General features: G+C 32.4%; 1 protein-coding gene across 1 annotated transcript; it reads left to right on the forward strand.

Moving 5' to 3' along the window:
* The first annotated feature begins 6395 nt into the window (after window positions 1–6395).
* Window positions 6396–6823, forward strand: LOC128171329 (uncharacterized). Its single transcript, XM_052837100.1, has 2 exons — window positions 6396–6590; window positions 6743–6823. Exons 1-2 carry the CDS (start codon window positions 6396–6398, stop codon window positions 6821–6823), a joined length of 276 nt encoding a protein of 91 aa, XP_052693060.1.
* The last annotated feature ends 10780 nt before the right edge of the window (window positions 6824–17603 follow it).

The raw sequence follows: 17603 nt of genomic DNA on the forward strand, positions 1-17603 counted from the left end.
AAATGATTGAGTTTAATTATATAACCCGCATGTAATATCAGCAAAGAAAAAATCATAAATATTACTGAACAAAAAGTACACAGGTTTATTTTTATTTGGCTGTACAACAGGACCTTTATAATACAACCATACCGGTCTCGACGTCAGGAGCGAATTTTAACAAGAAGCAAAACAAAGCGATACCCTTTAATGTCGTTTGTTTGTTAACAAATTTTGTACATCATTTTTATATGAAAATTTGGCTTAGTTGACCGGGAAATCAACTGCAATATCTATTATTTTATACATACTTAGCATAACCATCGTTTAAAAGCGTACACAAAATTTGATATAAAATCAGACTAAGCAGCTTAAAATTTTCCATTTTGTATTGTATTATTGTTTTTTACTATTATGTCACCTGAGTCAATAAGAATACCTTCGACTTTTTGTTTTTTGTCTATCGACACGCATTGATTCTAACATTTGAACATTTTTGCTTTTGAAACACTGCAAGAATTATCTTTTCCTAAATGAGGTTTACAATGTGTTGTTCTCTAAGGAGGGAGTGGGCATAACTTTGGTTGAAAGCTGGTACCAATCCTTTAATCCTTTTTCTACTCCTAACATTCACTTAATAAACCTAACACTATGCCTTTTAATTCCTAGATCCAGAGTCAATGGCTCTGTTATAAAAATTGGGCTTTTTGTAATTTAGTAGACATGGATTTATTTTTTAAATGAAAATATCCTTTCTACTACCGATACAGAAATATGACAATACTTCCATAAAACAAAATACAAATTCAAATCGGATCAACACCGACCTCTAAAAAGATAGAGGTAGTATAAAAATATTAATATTAACAGTAACTGCCCTACATTGGCCGATGATAGCTCGTGCATTGGATTAATGCCACGATCACTACAAAACATGCTCAACATCCCTTATGAATACTCTACAAAGTGGCTTTTTTAGATTTAACGCGTTAAAGTCGTTCATCCTCGATTTTCACTCCAACAAACGAAAACCAAACTCAGATCAAATGTAGTATTCAAGAAATGAGACGATTTTCCGCTAAGCCACTTGCAACCATTAAGGTTTCCTAGTGAATAACAAGTGTAACTTCTCTGACCGATTTAATACTGCCTGTCGCAAGTACTTTTTACGTTCTTTCAAATATCGGTTTCCCCTACTTTAATCCACTGACAGGTAGTTGTTAATTAAGGTGACAACATACACGATTCTGGTGTATCAGATGAAAGACTAATGTCATTGCTCAAATGATCTTCTTGCTCTTCATTATGTAAATCTGCACAAGCTTATAAATATAATCCTGGGGTAGATAAAGTTTTTCACTGCCTTGCTCAACATTCTGAATGGAATGCTGAATTGAAGTATTTGATGCATGTGTACTTGTACGAGTCTCCTAATTCACATCATCTAGAGCATAGGGATGATCTTTTTTTCGTCCCCCGCCGCAACGCGGAGCGGGGACATAGAAATGCCGGGCGTCCGTTCGTGTGTCCGTCCGTCACACTTTTTTGTAAGCGCTCTCATGCCTACAAATTTTGACGCATTTTCATTAAATTTATACCAAATGTTCATAACACAATTACCTTGGTCAAGTTCGAAAATCAGCATTGGTCGATACTTTTTGTTGGAGTTATGGGATTTGACCATAATAATGACTCCGTTTCATCCAAAAATTGACCTTGTAAGCGCTCTCATGCCTACACATTTTGACGGATTTTCATTTAATTTATACCAAATGTTTATACCACTAATACTTTGGTCAAGTTCGAAAATTAGCATTGGTCGATACTTTTTGTTCGAGTTATGGGACTTTGACCACATTAATGACTCCGTTTTATCCAAAAATTGATCTTGTAAGCGCTCTCATGCCTACAAATTTTGACGGATTTTCATTTAATTTATACCAAATGTTTATACTACTAATACTTTGGTCAAGTTCGAAAATCATCATTGGTCGATACTTTTTGTTGGAGGTATGGGACTTTGACCTCAATAATGACTCCGTTTTATCCAAAAATTGACTTTGTAAGCGCTCTCATGCCTACAAATTTTAACGGATTTTCATTAAATTTATACCAAATGTTTATACTACTAATACCTTGGTCAAGTTCCTAAATGGATAGACTCGATACTAGTATACTGCTTGACCAGCGGGGGACCCAGGAATTCTATTCTTATTCTTTCAGTTTGTGTACACTGTAAAGGCAGGCGATAGCCCTTTATAATATCCAAACCTTTCTCCAATCGTCGATCATACCTTTGTCTGATACCATGTTCCTACAGTACCAACAGTACCACTCCAAAGTTGAAAAGCCTTACTGGCTGCTGTTGAACTCTCCTTTTCTTCAACCTTGGTTACAGTTGGAACCCTTATCCCATGAATTTTTGTATCAATGAAAGTATTGGGTGGCTTAAGTTTGTCATTTGAAATTGCAGAACTCCTCACAGGACAAATACTAGATCCTGTGAATGCTCATATGATGATGCTGGGTTTATGAAATGCGATGTACGTTTCATGCAAATTCAAGGCAAAGTTCTTTTTGTCACTAGGCTTTCTCGGATTTTCACTAGTGTTTTTCGCAGTTTTGTACCACTCTTTTTTCAGAGGCCCAAACACACTATTGTCTAGTGGCTGTATTGTATTAAGTGGGTAGCATTTGGTACTAGCCTGTACATTTCAATTCCTCTACCACCTGCTTTTTTAAATATGTAAACGTTAATTATGTGAACTTACACTGTCAATTAAAAATACTACTGGTCTGTCTATGAATGCAGTAAAGGCATTTGAATCCATCCAATCGATTGGTTTGTAATGAATAAATAATCATCTTGTTGCTCCTAACAGAGGATTATATGCTGTAGGATTTGGTGCAGTATACACCAAAAAAGCTGTTGAAACAATCCCTTCTGCACTGGCACATAACTTCACAGTCATGCGTTGTTTGTTGACCCGCCTGATAAATATGGAATGCCGTCTGTGTATTTATGTCTTGTTGGCTACTGAAAAAGCATGTAACACTTATAAATATTGAGGAGTATTCGATATCAAATTATACATTGATATAAATTGTCAAATAAAGTTTGTTTTGATTTATAATCACCATTTAGTCTAAACCTATTTCTTTCAGCCGTGCTATTAATTTTAAATAAGACGTTTTTTTTTTTTTTTTTTAAAAATCACGTTTTGCTAACCATTATAGAAATATAAAAAATATAGTTCATTAGAATCTCTATTTTTTTTTCTAATTTTAAATTTTTAAGCAGCAACTACATTTATCATTTTCAATTATGATATCCAATTGTTATGAATATATATTGCATTTAAATAAGAAGACCAACGGTTCTTTTTTTTCAATTTTAATATTCCACATAACAAATAATCGGCTCTAAAGATCGAACATTTTTGATAGGTGAGGTTTTAAGGTTTAAGTTAATGTCATAGTAGCAATGACAAAAAAAAACCCAAATAAAGACAATTTAACAAATATAAAGATGTGGAGCATCCAGATCTAAAATAGACTGACGGTACTCACGACTGGATATTTCTGACGATGTATGGTTAAAAACATGTAATCTATAAAAAAAAATTGTGGCGTGACACGAAGCGGTAATAATGAAGACTTCAAACAGTGAATTATTTCAAGAACTTTAACGATAGTTATAACAAAAAGAGTTTCAAAAAACGTTTTTAAAAAGTTATTATTACCATAATATTATACATGTGTTTTGTCATGACAGGTGCAGCGATATAATTTGAAGAAAAAAGAAAGAAAAGTATTTGTTTATCAAAATATGTTGTATAGAACAAATGAAGAATGGCATATAAAAATATAACGCATAAATACCGGTATCGTATTTTGGTCAATAGTATTCCTTATCAAAACAGGCTCCAATAAAGTACGAACCACGTATTCTTTTACTTAATCTGTTTAACATATGGTGCATATATCATTACAAATCATGATTGACCTATATTAAATAAACCTTTGATTCCTTTTCCACACACATATACATAAAAAAAAATGACAATTACAAACCATTAGCCATATCAAAAATCGATAAAATCGAAACACACATTCAAAGCAGAGCAACACGGACTTCCAAAAAGATACAGGTAGGATCATGTCCCTAGGAGGAGTGAGCATCCTCTGCATCAAACTAAAACCATTTAAAGTACATTCTTTTCGCGTTATGGCTGTTTTCCTGTTTTACTCATATAAAGTTTTAAGGGTTTATGGCACACACAAATTTAGTGATTACGAAGGTAAAAATTAAAGGATCTAGACTGCATTTTTGCAGTAATAAAAAAGGGTTGAAATGGTGTGCATGACACTGTTTGGTTCACATAATAAAAATGGCACCACTAAGCATTATAGAAATGCATACAGATTTTAAATTTGAATGTATATAATTGCTATTTACGAAATATTTAACATTGTTTGTGCTTGTATGTAAGTATATACTCTATGTTGTTAAAATCAGGGTTGGCAATAGAGCGGGATATACTCATATTTCCCAGGACGGTGGGAAATACTGGTAATTCCAGGGAATTACTGGTATTTCCCGGGAAATACTGGGATATAAAGTACAATTACATATTATAGTACTTCATACTTAGACATTTGTCTTAATCAAATCTGTAGGGATGTAGACATTAGTACACTTTGTCAGCTTTTTGACATTTTATAATGTTTTTTGATTTTAACAAGTTTTGACTGGTCAATAATGCATTGGTTATCTTCTTATGAATACTCCAAACATGGTTCATTCATTGACAACATTGTTATTTTGTTTTTAAGACTAGTCAGGTATAGGTGAATCTATACAGTTATCATGAACATGATATCAAAAGTTCCATTTTCTGGTTATTTTGTGAATGTGAAAATGGGTCAAGAAAATTGTGAAAAATAAAGTGTGACTGTGTCACTACCTCAGTATGCAACACACCTACGAAGAAGCCAATCAGCCCCACGCATTATATATATCTCCGCAAAACAGGAGCACAAAACTGCCAAGTGTCATTTATTATAACAACGTGTGATTATTTAATTGTTACTTGTAACACCTACAGTAATTATAACAGTTTGTTTTGTGCTTTGAATTATCAATCTGTAAAACAGAAAACTTGAAGTTCAAAAAGCTGGACAAAAAATTTGTACATTAGCAGCTATAGAAGTCTTTTGGAATAGCTGATTGGTGAATTTAAGATTCATAAACTGGCAGTGAAATGGGAAAGTAGGATAAATTGGTTTTTGATGCTTATTGTTAATATCTTATATCATAAACAAAAGTTTTGCATTGAAAAAATTAAAGAAATAAAGATTATAAATTTGCATTTCCCAGTATTTCCCAGATTAGTGAAAAACAGTAGTATTTATCGAGACGGGAAATACCGGTATTTACCACATGTAATTCCCAGCACTGGTATTTCCCGGCCAACCCTGGTTAAAATCGTTGTATTGTTGCATGCTTATTTAATCCTACTCTGCGTTTGTGATACAACTGACGCGGCATGTTAAAATTACTTAAAATTTTACTGTCAAAAGTCAAAATCAAGTTAGTCTTTCAAACTGATATGATCATATAATTTTACTATTGGATAATTATATGAGTTTTAAATTTTCCCTTCATTTTGTCTAATACCATTTTAAAATAAGACACCCTAGTGAACTATGATTTGTTTTTAACACCGACTATGTCAGATTAAAATCTATCACGAGTTCAGACATATCAAATATCGGATTCACTATGATTATCACGTGCAAATTTTGTTAAACGGTATCTGTTTCAACGAAAGGTTGAATACAAACATGGTCAATTATTTAAATCAATATTTTGTCCCCTTTGCACCAAACATAGACAAGTATTAATTTCTTTCACACAATTTGAGTTTTTATTTAATTTGATTGATATCATTATTATACATTTGAATGAGGTTGATGAATAGTAATCGAGGGAATGCGATTTTTTTGTTTCTTCTATAACTCAGTTTCTGTAAACTGGATTTTTTAAGTCCTCGTTTGTAGATTCTTATGCTATGTATTCGATCTAAAAGAAAAACAAATGTATTTCAATTCATTGTAAAACGCATTCTGTCTTTCATGATTTCTGTCTAAGGATTGTTTGATTAAAACAAAAACGAACATTTAAAGCATGCAATAAATGACACATTTGAACCATATTTCTCTTCAAAAAATAACTAATAACTCAAAACATTCGCCGCGTAAGCAGGGAACCTATGTTTTATGAGCATGTACCCATTATATTAAATATTATGTTAATAAACTAATTAAAACTTAAGTGAAAACATATGGGATAAAATATTTTAACTCTTTTCAGCGAAAGAAATGACATCGATTCAGTAACTGACGCTTATTATATGGGCGTTGCGGCTCTCGCCCTGGTAGTGTTGCTGGTCCTGGGTTGCGCACTGCGCGCACTCCTGAGACACTTTGGGGTGCAGTCTCGCACCCCAGTGAGAAGGCGTCCGATGACAAAACGGGATGATCTTTGCCAACTGAAGGAGGGGTCCCGGTTCTGTCAGAAATCCAGCAGCGGCGAAGGGGGCCTGAAGGTAAATGATATTTTAATTAAAATTCATTAGATAGTTATAGATCATACTTTCACACCTGATCATACATTATGTAAATATCAGTAAAAAAAGGTACATGTACGATGTTTTATTTATGGTTATAAAACAGAATATATGAGATAATATTGTATTAGATGGAAGAGGTTGAAATTCACGAAACGGGTACCCCGGAGGAGACGGAAGAAAACACGCGCTCCAAGACCCAGACATCGTAAAGTAAGTACTTTAAACCATTCATTTTACAACTTAATGCCTACAATAGATTTATTGGGGTATTTTTTAAAATTAATTAATTTTTTTTTGCATATCGGACCCTCGCTAAAAATAATTATTAGGGTCTCCCGTTTCCAACGGAAGAACCTCTTGTTTTTCTTCGGTTTCTTTTTATTAGGGTCTTCCGTTTCCAACGGAAGAACCTCTTGTTTTTCTTCGGTTTCTTTTTATTAGGGTCTTCCGTTTCCAACGGAAGACCCTCTTGTTTTTCTTCAGTTTCTTTTTATTATTATTTTATTTTTTATTTTTTTTCTGACTCCTCGGCTTTATATCTCAAAAAGTTTTCATCCGATTTCAATGAAATTTTCAGAGCTTTTGTTAAGTTACAGTGCCTAAAAGATGTTAAAGTTTCAGCATTTATATCACTTCTGTTCAAATTTTGCGGCCATTTTTAAATTTAAAAAAGTGATTTTGTCCGGAAGAAATCTCCGTAAACTTTAATGATATCGCTTTGAAATTTTTACTGATGATAGATGTATCAATTCTATAATGTACTGGGGGGTTTAAAATTTTGTTCATCAATTTTGCTCAAAACCGGAAGCAGTTCCAATTTTTGGAAATTTTCATTTTTTTCAACAAAATAAGACAATACTGCAGTCTTATAGAACTTGCCATGGCGAATTCTGAAATCCGTTTGAAAATCGGACGATGCATTACAGAGATATCGGGGTTTAAAAATTGATTTTTCCGGAAATTTTGATTCCGCGTCCTTGGTTTAAAAAATAGCGTAATGTTCAAAGTAAAATTAATTCGTACCAAAAATAATTGTTAAGTCCTACTTAAACACATTCGGATTTTTTTTGTCAAGTCGTTCTTGAAATCAGAAAGGTTTTTTGTTAATTCGTACTTAAAATCATTCGGATTTTGTGAAGTCGTACCAGGAATAATTCGATTTTTTCATCTTTTTCATTTAGTTACTCTTGTTGTTGGTTTAAGAGCTCTGCTTCTTACAGGAACTTCCGGCCTTACTTCCGACATTAACGGAAGAACCACTCGTTGCTTTGCAACGAGCTTTGCTCTAGTTATTATTTTATTTTTTTTCTGACTCCTTCTCGGCTTTATATCTCAAAAAGTTTTCATCCGATTTCAATGAAATTTTCAGAGCTTTTGTAAAGTTACAGTGCCTAAAAGATGTTAAAGTTTCAGCATTTATATCACTTCTGTTCAAATTTTGCGGCCATTTTTAAATTTAAAAAAGTGATTTTGTCCGGAAGAAATCTCCGTAAACTTTAAATATATCGCTTTGAATTTTTTACTGATGATAGATGTATCAATTCTTTAATGTACTGGGGGGTTTAAAATTTTGTTCATCAATTTTGCTCAAAACCGGAAGTAGTTCCAATTTTTGGAAATTTTCATTTTTTTTGAACAAAATAAGACAATACTACAGTCTTATAGAACTTGCCACGGTGAATTCAAATCTGAATTCTGTTTGAAAATCAGACGATGCATTACAGAGATATCGGGGTTGAAAAAATGATTTTTCCGGAAATTTTGATTCCGCGTCCTTGGTTTAAAAAATAGCGTAATGTTTAAAGTAAAATTAATTCGTACCTAAAATAATTGTTAAGTCGTACTTCAACACATTCGGATTTTTTGTCAAGTCGTTCTTGAAATCAGAAAGGTTTTTGTTAATTCGTACTTAAAATCATTCGGATTTTGTTAAGTCGTACCAGGAATTATTCGATTTTTCATCTTTTTATTTTAGTTACTCTTGTTGTTGGTTTAAGAGCTCTTCTTCTTACAGGAACTTCCGGCTTTACTTCCGACATTAACGGAAGACCCACTCGTTGCTTTGCAACCAGCTTTGCTCTAGTTATTATTTTATTTTTTATTTTGACTCTTTCTCGGCTTTATATCTCAAAAAGTTTTCATCCGATTTCAATGAAATATTTAGAGCTTTTGTGAAGTTACCGTGCCTCAAAGATGTTTAGGATTCGGCATTGACGTCACTTCCGTTCAAATTTGGCGGCCATTTTTAAATTTAACAAAAGTGATTTTGTCCGGAAGAAATCTCCGTAAACTTTAAAGATATCGCTTTGAAATTTTTACTGATGATACATGTATCAATTCTTTAATGTACTGGGGGTTTAAAATGTTGTTCATCAATTTTGCTCAAAACCGGTTTTTGTTAATTCGTACTTAAAATCATTCAGATTTTGTTAAGTCGTATCAGGAATAATTCGATGTTTTCATCTTTTATTTTAGTTACTCTTGTTGTTGGTTAAATAGCTCTGCTTCTTACAGGAACTTCCGGCTTTACTTCCGACATTAACGAAAGACCCACTCGTTGCTTTGCAACGAGCTTTGCTCTAGTTCTGATTTTATTTCATTTGATGCTTTCACTATACTATTATTCTGATTTAATTTTTCAATTTTCTTGGGATATGTACATTGAAAACATATATATTCGATAAAAAAAAAATTAAATTTTTTTTTTCTTTTTTCTTGTTTTTTTTTAATTAATAAATTAAATATTTAAAGAAAACCTACAGTCCGTTCAAGCATATATTTTACATCATACACCATAGCATAGCATAGCATTGAAATCTCATAGCATAGCATTGGAATCTCATAGCATAGCATTGGAACCTCATACCATAGCATACAATCTCATAGAATCGCATTCGTCATATCATACCATAGCATAGCATACAACGTTATTTTAACTCGGTTTTAAATGTTTTTATTTGAAAAAAAAATGTTTACATGATAGATTTGTGGTAAACTTTGGCTTCTTATTATTTTACTTCGAAATGTGTGGAACTCTTCTGTGTATGGAGGCGTTTTTGTTCAAATCTCATAGCATAGCATAGCATACCATATCATTAAGCCCTTCATTTCAATTTCTCATAGCATAGCATACAAATCTCATAGCATAGCATACAAATCTCATACCATATCATTACAATCGCATACCATAGCATAGCATTAAATTGTAAAAGATATGCATGAAATGACTGTAGGTGTAAAAAAGGTCAGATGTTTCGATGATTGGGCTAACTGGTTTGTAAACAGGTTTAAAAATGTGTCCATGATACCATCTCTTCATACGTTAGATACAGGTGGCGTTGTCAATGAATACCAGGGTAGTATGCATTAAGTACGGATATGACAGATTACTGGGGATTACTGCTGCGTAAAGGTTTTTTTTTTAACTAAACAGAAAAATGAGTTGTAAGCCTATCGCCTCATCCCCTACTATTTAAAAACCATTGATGGATTCGCGGGACGATATGGATTCCGGTACAGACAGCGTAAAAAATGTTTGTGTGATATTGTATAACTTTTATTGCAAAATTGTTTGACTGTCCGTTTGGAAATAGAATCCACGATAAATGAATAGGTAACATTGTATCTGAGTGGATCTATCGCCCATTATAATCTTTGATCCATCGGTGATGATAACAATTTAGATCCTTTACCTATGACTTTTTACTGTTTTATTTGATCTTCGATCCATGAATTATCAATTCTTTGATGTCCACGGATTCCCTTGATCTTCGATATATTTATTAATGATTCCCGTTCTAATGATTATTGATTCCTGGGTATGGATTGCTTTGATCCATTGATTATTGGTGCCTTTGATCTTCGATCTATTGATAATTGATATCAATAGATCTTCGAATCATTGATTAGTAATTGATCATTGATACCTTTGATCTTCAATCCCTTAATTAACATAACAATAGATATACCCCCATTAATTATGTCAAGGTCGACTTCGATTGAAGCTCTTTTGTTTTGCCCCCCCTCCCCCCCCCCCCTATACAGACACATATACTACTCGAGATGTCATTAAGAGGGTTCATAGTTTAAATTATTGATAGTTGTATATGAAGTAATAACACATTGAGTGTTTATCCTTGAATAAAATGATATTGTAGTATCTTAATATTGCATTGATCCTACTGGATGATGTTGTGTAATGAATAGACGTCAACCATTAATTGTGCGTCAAGAGGGATATGCAAAAATGCATGTTAAAATGACTATTTTAATCATAAATATATTAATATATAAATAATGATTAATTGTATTTACAAATGCAATTTAACCATATGATTTGAACATATTTTATTGCATAATATATTACAATGGGATTGGGCACAAGTTATAAAAACTTCTCACTACATGCTAAAAAACATATCATCGGGGCGGTCGACACATTTATCATCAGATCTGACTTTAACTTTTAAATATGATACTTTAGGACAAAAAGTATTAAGTGAAGACGATATCTAAATATTTTAGCAGTAAAATCCGAACACATTTCTATATAAAATGCTCTTATAAGAATGAAGTAAATATAGCCTTAAAGTTGCCATGACCATTTTAATTATATTTCTTACTTGTAACTCTTAACTTTCTACATTTTTTTCATAAACGAACAGACGAAAATAGAAAAAAACTTTTTTTAGTGTAAACAAGTTTTAAAATATGACATTTTAGTCATGTAATGATATTAAGTCTATCATTAAGATCATCATATTGTTAACAAATAATTGATAAACTGCATAACAAATTAGCAGCAAATATAAGCTTTTGTGCATACAATACGAAATGATCAGAATCTATCAGAATTTTATTCTCTTCTACAAATTATTCAATAAATAATAACCAAAATAAAATTTCGAGGCCGCTATTTATACCAAAAATTTATTTTGATATCACGGACAATTTAAATGGGTATATGTTTCGTCTCCATTCAACTGCTTTTTTCCTTTTAGCTATTTTTTTTTAAAATAGTAGTGCTCACTGAAAACTCTTTACTCTGTGAATTTAATCCACAAGATAAACAAACAATAGAAAAGATCATTTCTAAACAAACAAAAATAAGTACTTCAAAATGTCTTTTAACGACTTCAGAATTTGATAAGTAAAAAAAAAATAGTATAAATTAATGTAATGAACGTTTGTAAATTATTACAGAATGAAATGACAACTGAAAATTGTCATATTTATTTTCTATTACATCTAATATTTAAAATAAAAGCATTTATGTGATAATCTTTAATCTTCATGATAACAATACCAATTGATATTAACTTACATTGCGATCCCTCTCACCGTTGACTATAACAACACGAGCGACAGACACATTAGAAACAAGCAGTAGAATAATAACATTCATCTGAAAAAAAGTAGCATCATCAAACCTTTATTTTAATAACTAAATAGACAATCAATATATATATATATATATATATGTCTATCTGTATGCAATAAATCAGAGTAAATAATAAAATAATTTTTTTATGGAAAAAACCCTTTGATGTTTTTCAAAATTATTTTCTAAATGCATAAATAACTATGTTTCATACTGATGTATATTACTGAGTTCGCCTATTCACTAATCAGATGGTGCAACTAAGTGAATCTAGCTTCTATGACGTCGTTTCTGCTTTAACAGTTCTCATTTCCGCCTTAACAGTTCTCATTGCTGCCTTAATTATCTTATTCCGTATTACTTCATGTCAAATGTGTATGTTAAATGTTATTGCTTGACCTTGTTTCAAGCCGATTATTTTTACTAAGTATGCTTTGCTTTTAATACCCTGCCGTTTTGACGTCACCAGGTGGCGTGTCTGAAGAAAAATTCATTTCAGGGAAAAATTAAACTGCAAGTAAACTGTTACTATACATTTATGTTTGAAAAGCGACTTGACTGAAGTTAAAGCTGAACACCGCTCGTAATTGACACCAGTACCTGGTATATAAACCCCTCGATTTCGTTACACTCGACTGTATTCCTGATGCTCGTGGTCTTTGAATTTTATGCATTTATTTCTTATTGTACATGTATATGCATATTCTGTTGGTAAAAAATGCATTTACCAATTTTTTTGATGTTAGCATTCTCCTGGTACAATGTTAACGATGTAAACAGAAAAGAAAGGACACGATGTAGATGTCGTCAATGTAAATAGGATAAAAGAGGTACGATGTAGACATGATGCTGGCTCGATATCGATCAACATTGCGGTGTCGACGATATAAACAGGAAAGAAAGCACACAATGTAGACACATGTTGGTTAACACTGCGATGTCGACGATGTAAACAGAAAAAAAGGCACACGATGTAGCCACAGTTTTGCAAATCGTTCGACTATAGCTTCATCCTAAAAAGTTGCTTGAAAACACTCAAATATATGTCTGTATCAATTCGTCGCTTAATCATGTGATAAAATAATAATTGCGGTTTTTTTTTATCAATAGGTGATTAAGTTACCCTCGAAATACGATATTCACCTCGCCTTCGTGTCGGTGAACATTGAACTTTCCGGGTAGCTAAATTATCGTATTGACCTCAAAACAGTAATAATTATATAATATTAAAAAACTTGTATAAAATAGATATGCTAAATTTCAATTATAACTGTTTCACAAACGTTACATGTATACGAATATGTTGTATAAAAACATGTTAGATGGAGAGGAAAAATACAAATTAATTGCACTTGATAAGATGTTTGCTGGTATTGTATTTGTAAACAATTGTTAAAACAATTCATCCAGTACCATATAAAGTGTCCACACCTTTTTAATTAACATTGTTTTGAATATTATGAATGGTGTATGAAAAAATGACAATAACAAACTGTCATTCTTCTCAGAAATCCATTAAACGAAATACAAATTCAAAGCACAGCAACACGGACCTCTAAAAAGATAGAGGTAGGATCAGGTGCCATCGAGGAGTGAGCACCCTCTGCTGACCGGTCACACCCGCCTTGTACTCTTTGTCGTAATTTGGAAAAAAACGGAAAAGTCCGTACACAATTATATGATTAGTTATGGTCTAACAATAAGTATGAAAAACGTAAGTCACCATGCGACCCAGTAGAAGATTGTATTTGCTGACAAGGTCGTTGTATCGACCATAGAACTTACAAAAAGATGACTTCAAACGAGACTGTTGATAGTCCTGTTTTATCTACGTGTGTGTCAGTAGCTTGTCTGTTCATACTAAGAGCATGCTCTTGCGTATCGAATCAACTGAGGGACCAAAACACCATATTCAGGTGATGAACGTATATTGCTACATAAGTAAGAAAAGTTGACTATAGAAAAATTGTCATCGCGTTTATCATAAAGTTTTGTTGTAAGGTTGCCATCAATGTAAATGTCCGGTAAAATATCAAAAAATGAAACAGATGACGCAGACTCTGTAGTATATATACAGTACACCATGGGAAACCTTGAGAGATTCTATTTATCTTGTTTTACCACGTCCTGTATTAAACCATAATGTTCTTTGTAAACATAACAGTGAGAAGCACAACATATTTACTATAAGAAGTCAACAATTTTACGCATGAGAAAAAAAAACTTGAAGATTTACAGACATTTTTTTTTTTAATTTATGAAAAATCGAACAGCCTTAAATGCTTCACATTTATAACTCTATACTTTTAACTGATTTATTGTGTTACTCTTTTGTTCTAAGGCAATTAACGGCCTAGAACACGTAATGTTAAATTACGACGCCACTCGACGTAAGAATATAGAGTGTTACTTAAAACAAATATTACATAGTTGATATCTACAGCATATTGAGCTAAACATGTGACAAATGTATAAAAGTTCATCGTTTTATAACAAGCTAATTTTTAGAAAGATTGGTGAGCTAGCGCTGTAGCCATCAAAAATCCCAGGACCAGATTTATAAAACATTGGTTCAAATTTCTGAATCGATTAATTAACAATAAGAAGGCACAATGGTGTGTTGAAACTGTGCTGGAGTGGGGTTTGAATTAAGTGTTTTGAATCTAAAAGCTTCTCGTCGGCAATGGCATAGCTCATTGACTGTGCCTTAATCATTATGTATCTACTGTTATTTCAATTTCGAGGTGAACATTTTGAAGATCCATCGGTACTGTTTTGTAGCAATCGTAGCTTCGCGAGCGTTTCCTGCAAGCTTATCGGCAAACATATCTCCGAGGTTGTTTTCCGAGTTTGAAGGAATGAAAAATAAAACTAGCTATTTATTATGATTCTGAATTTCTAAATGCCTCTATATTTGTTTGAACTCGAAATGCAATCCAGTGTGACTGAGCAAAATTGCTTCATTCCATCAATGAAAGATTCATGAGGAACCCGAACTCGTCCAACAAATAACTCAATCGAACAAAATATAAACGTTCTTTGTTTATACAAATAAAGACAGCCCTTTATTTCTAGTTGAAAAAATATGAATTTATAATATACAGAAAGGAAGTGATTAACAAACCAATCAAAGAGCCTGATGCAGCTCGACTATAAAGAACGTCCCCTACAATGAAGCCGAGTATGCATATTACAGTGAAAAAAAACTAACTCAAGAGCGCTAGCAATAAGTCACTGATGATTTTGCCTTCATTGGCCGTAGTATTCGATACTCTCCTTTGAAATTAATGAAAATTGATAGACGAAGGGCTTTTATCTGGCATTACACTAATGAGTATTAAATGCTTTATATACTATAGCTAATAAAGACAATTTTTGATTGATCAATCAAAATGCAGTCCACAATACCTGTGCAAAATTGTTTTTTTTTCATCAATGTAAGATTCATGAGGAACCCTTGTTCGTCCGAACCAATCAATATTCGTCCAACAATAACTCAACCGAACAATTTATAAACGTTCATTTTTTTTTTAATGACGACAGTCCTTTATTTCTAGTTGAAATAAAAGATATTATTTTATAGTTCACAGAAAGGAAGCGATGAACAACCAATCAAAATAACCCGATGCAGTTCGACTTTAAACGTTTCGATTTATAGTCCATAGAAATACTTCGTACAACACATAATCTGAAGTTTGATAGAGAGGATAAATGATAATATCGTTCGTTACACATAAGTATTAAAATACCCATCCATTATCCAACGGTATCTAGTAAAAAAAAAAAACAATTTTTTTAAAGAAATGGAATTACGGAATTTAACGGATATTCTTCGTATTTTAGTAGCGCATGTTTTTCTATCAAATGCATTGGAAAGTACAAATGTATTTGGGGAGAAGTTACCAGAAGTACATGTTTGTCTATCAAATGCATTGGAAAGTACCAAAGAAGTTGGGAAGAAGTTACCAGTGATTCCTTTTATGGTACTAGACAATTTTGGAATGCAGATGTGCCTTAAGGAATGTGAAGCATTTTCTTTGTGTTCCTCTATAAACTTTCATCGTAAACTTTTTGTGTGTGAGTTGAACAGCCAAAGGAAGGATGGAAATATTTCTTTGATCAACGATCAAGATTATGTTTACCTCGAAATATCGCATCCGGTATGTAGTTCCTATTTCATTACATTCATAAACAATGTGATTAAAAACATTTCATTATAGCACTGAATGATTTATTTTTGACGTCGTCGTGTCAATAACTGCCGTCAGGTGAGCAGAGAAATTGAATAACGCGCTAACGCGTTATGATATTTTGTCTGCTCATTTGACGGCAGTTATTGACACGACGACGTCAAAAATAAATCATTTAATGCTTATATTTACATTCCCCTTCTGAAGAAATCAAATGTTTACTTAAACAAATCGATATAAAGTGCAGATCACGGAAGAAGTAAATTAGTAACAGCAAGAACAGCTGCTATGTAAAACCGGTGTAAACTGGTTATTACAGAGACCGTTGAGATGAGATCGACGAGCATGAAAATATAATCCATAAAAAGTAACTATTGAAATGTTGGTTTAACAATAAAGTCAACTGTTTTGTCGAATAATTATAAAACATGGTGTTTTGGCAACATTTATGAAAAACAGTTTTTAACCGATAAGTTTACATAAAAATCACTGTTTGAGAACTACTTATGTAAATTACTTATAAATTCATACGCAGTGAATAGGTGTTGCATTTAGAGGCATTTAAACATCACGGAATTTAATGGAAAAACACAGTAGAATGTAAATATTCGAGATTAGACATTACTTTTTTTTTAAAGATAAATATATCTAACCTATTTTGTATTTACATGAATATGACGTCTAACGTCTATGCGATGGTTTTTAGTTATGTTAAAAATAGATTTAAACTTCTTTGTAAATGCAACAAGAATGTTAAAAACACAAAAACAAAAACATAAAAAAAAACAAATCAAACAAAAACGCTAAGGTGATTTATTTACTATATCTCAACACAATCATTTGTCTTTTCAGCGCTTTTTTTTTGCGGAGAGGGGCCTTCGCTAAATCAATGACATTCCCAATAGCAGACATATGCGTAGATTAAGATGTGCATCAAACCTGTTTTAAGTTCATTTCCTTTAAATATCGTCATTTTGTGACATTATATTATAAAAACTAAATTGGTTGCCTGGTGTCATGACGCCACCAAGCAGAGCACATGTGTAATCCTATTAACGAAAATATGTCTGTCTTGTAGAAAACAATTCAACAGTTACTGCCTTGAATTTTGCAAAAAGCGTTATATATTCAATCCCCATTTCTTCAACGCGGAACAAATAGTTGATGGAAATTCATGCGCATTGTATGTGTCCAGAATGCATGGTATTGTTTTTTTAAAACACGTTATTAATATGAAAACTAAACAAGATAGAATAAATCCCTTGAAATTAAAAAAAGAAACAAAAGACCAACACGTAGCCTTTTGTGTAACTTTATTGTATAGTGGGAGTTTTTTTTGACGCTGTTTGGTTTTTTGTTTACTTTTGAAGTTGTGCTATTTATGGTAACATTGGCGATTTGACTGCCTACAACCAGTTC

Source organism: Crassostrea angulata, chromosome 2 (assembly GCF_025612915.1).
Source record: "Crassostrea angulata isolate pt1a10 chromosome 2, ASM2561291v2, whole genome shotgun sequence".
In the NCBI taxonomy this organism is placed as follows: Eukaryota; Metazoa; Mollusca; class Bivalvia; order Ostreida; family Ostreidae; genus Magallana; species Magallana angulata.

What these genes read in the sequence shown, in the direction of transcription:
- LOC128171329 (XM_052837100.1), top strand. Translation starts at nt 6,396, where the DNA reads ATGGGCGTTGCGGCTCTCGCCCTGGTAGTGTTGCTGGTCCTGGGTTGC. An exon ending in GCGGCGAAGGGGGCCTGAAG is followed by an intron (nt 6,591 to 6,742) that starts GTAAATGATATT and finishes ATATTGTATTAG; the next exon opens with ATGGAAGAGGTTGAAATTCA.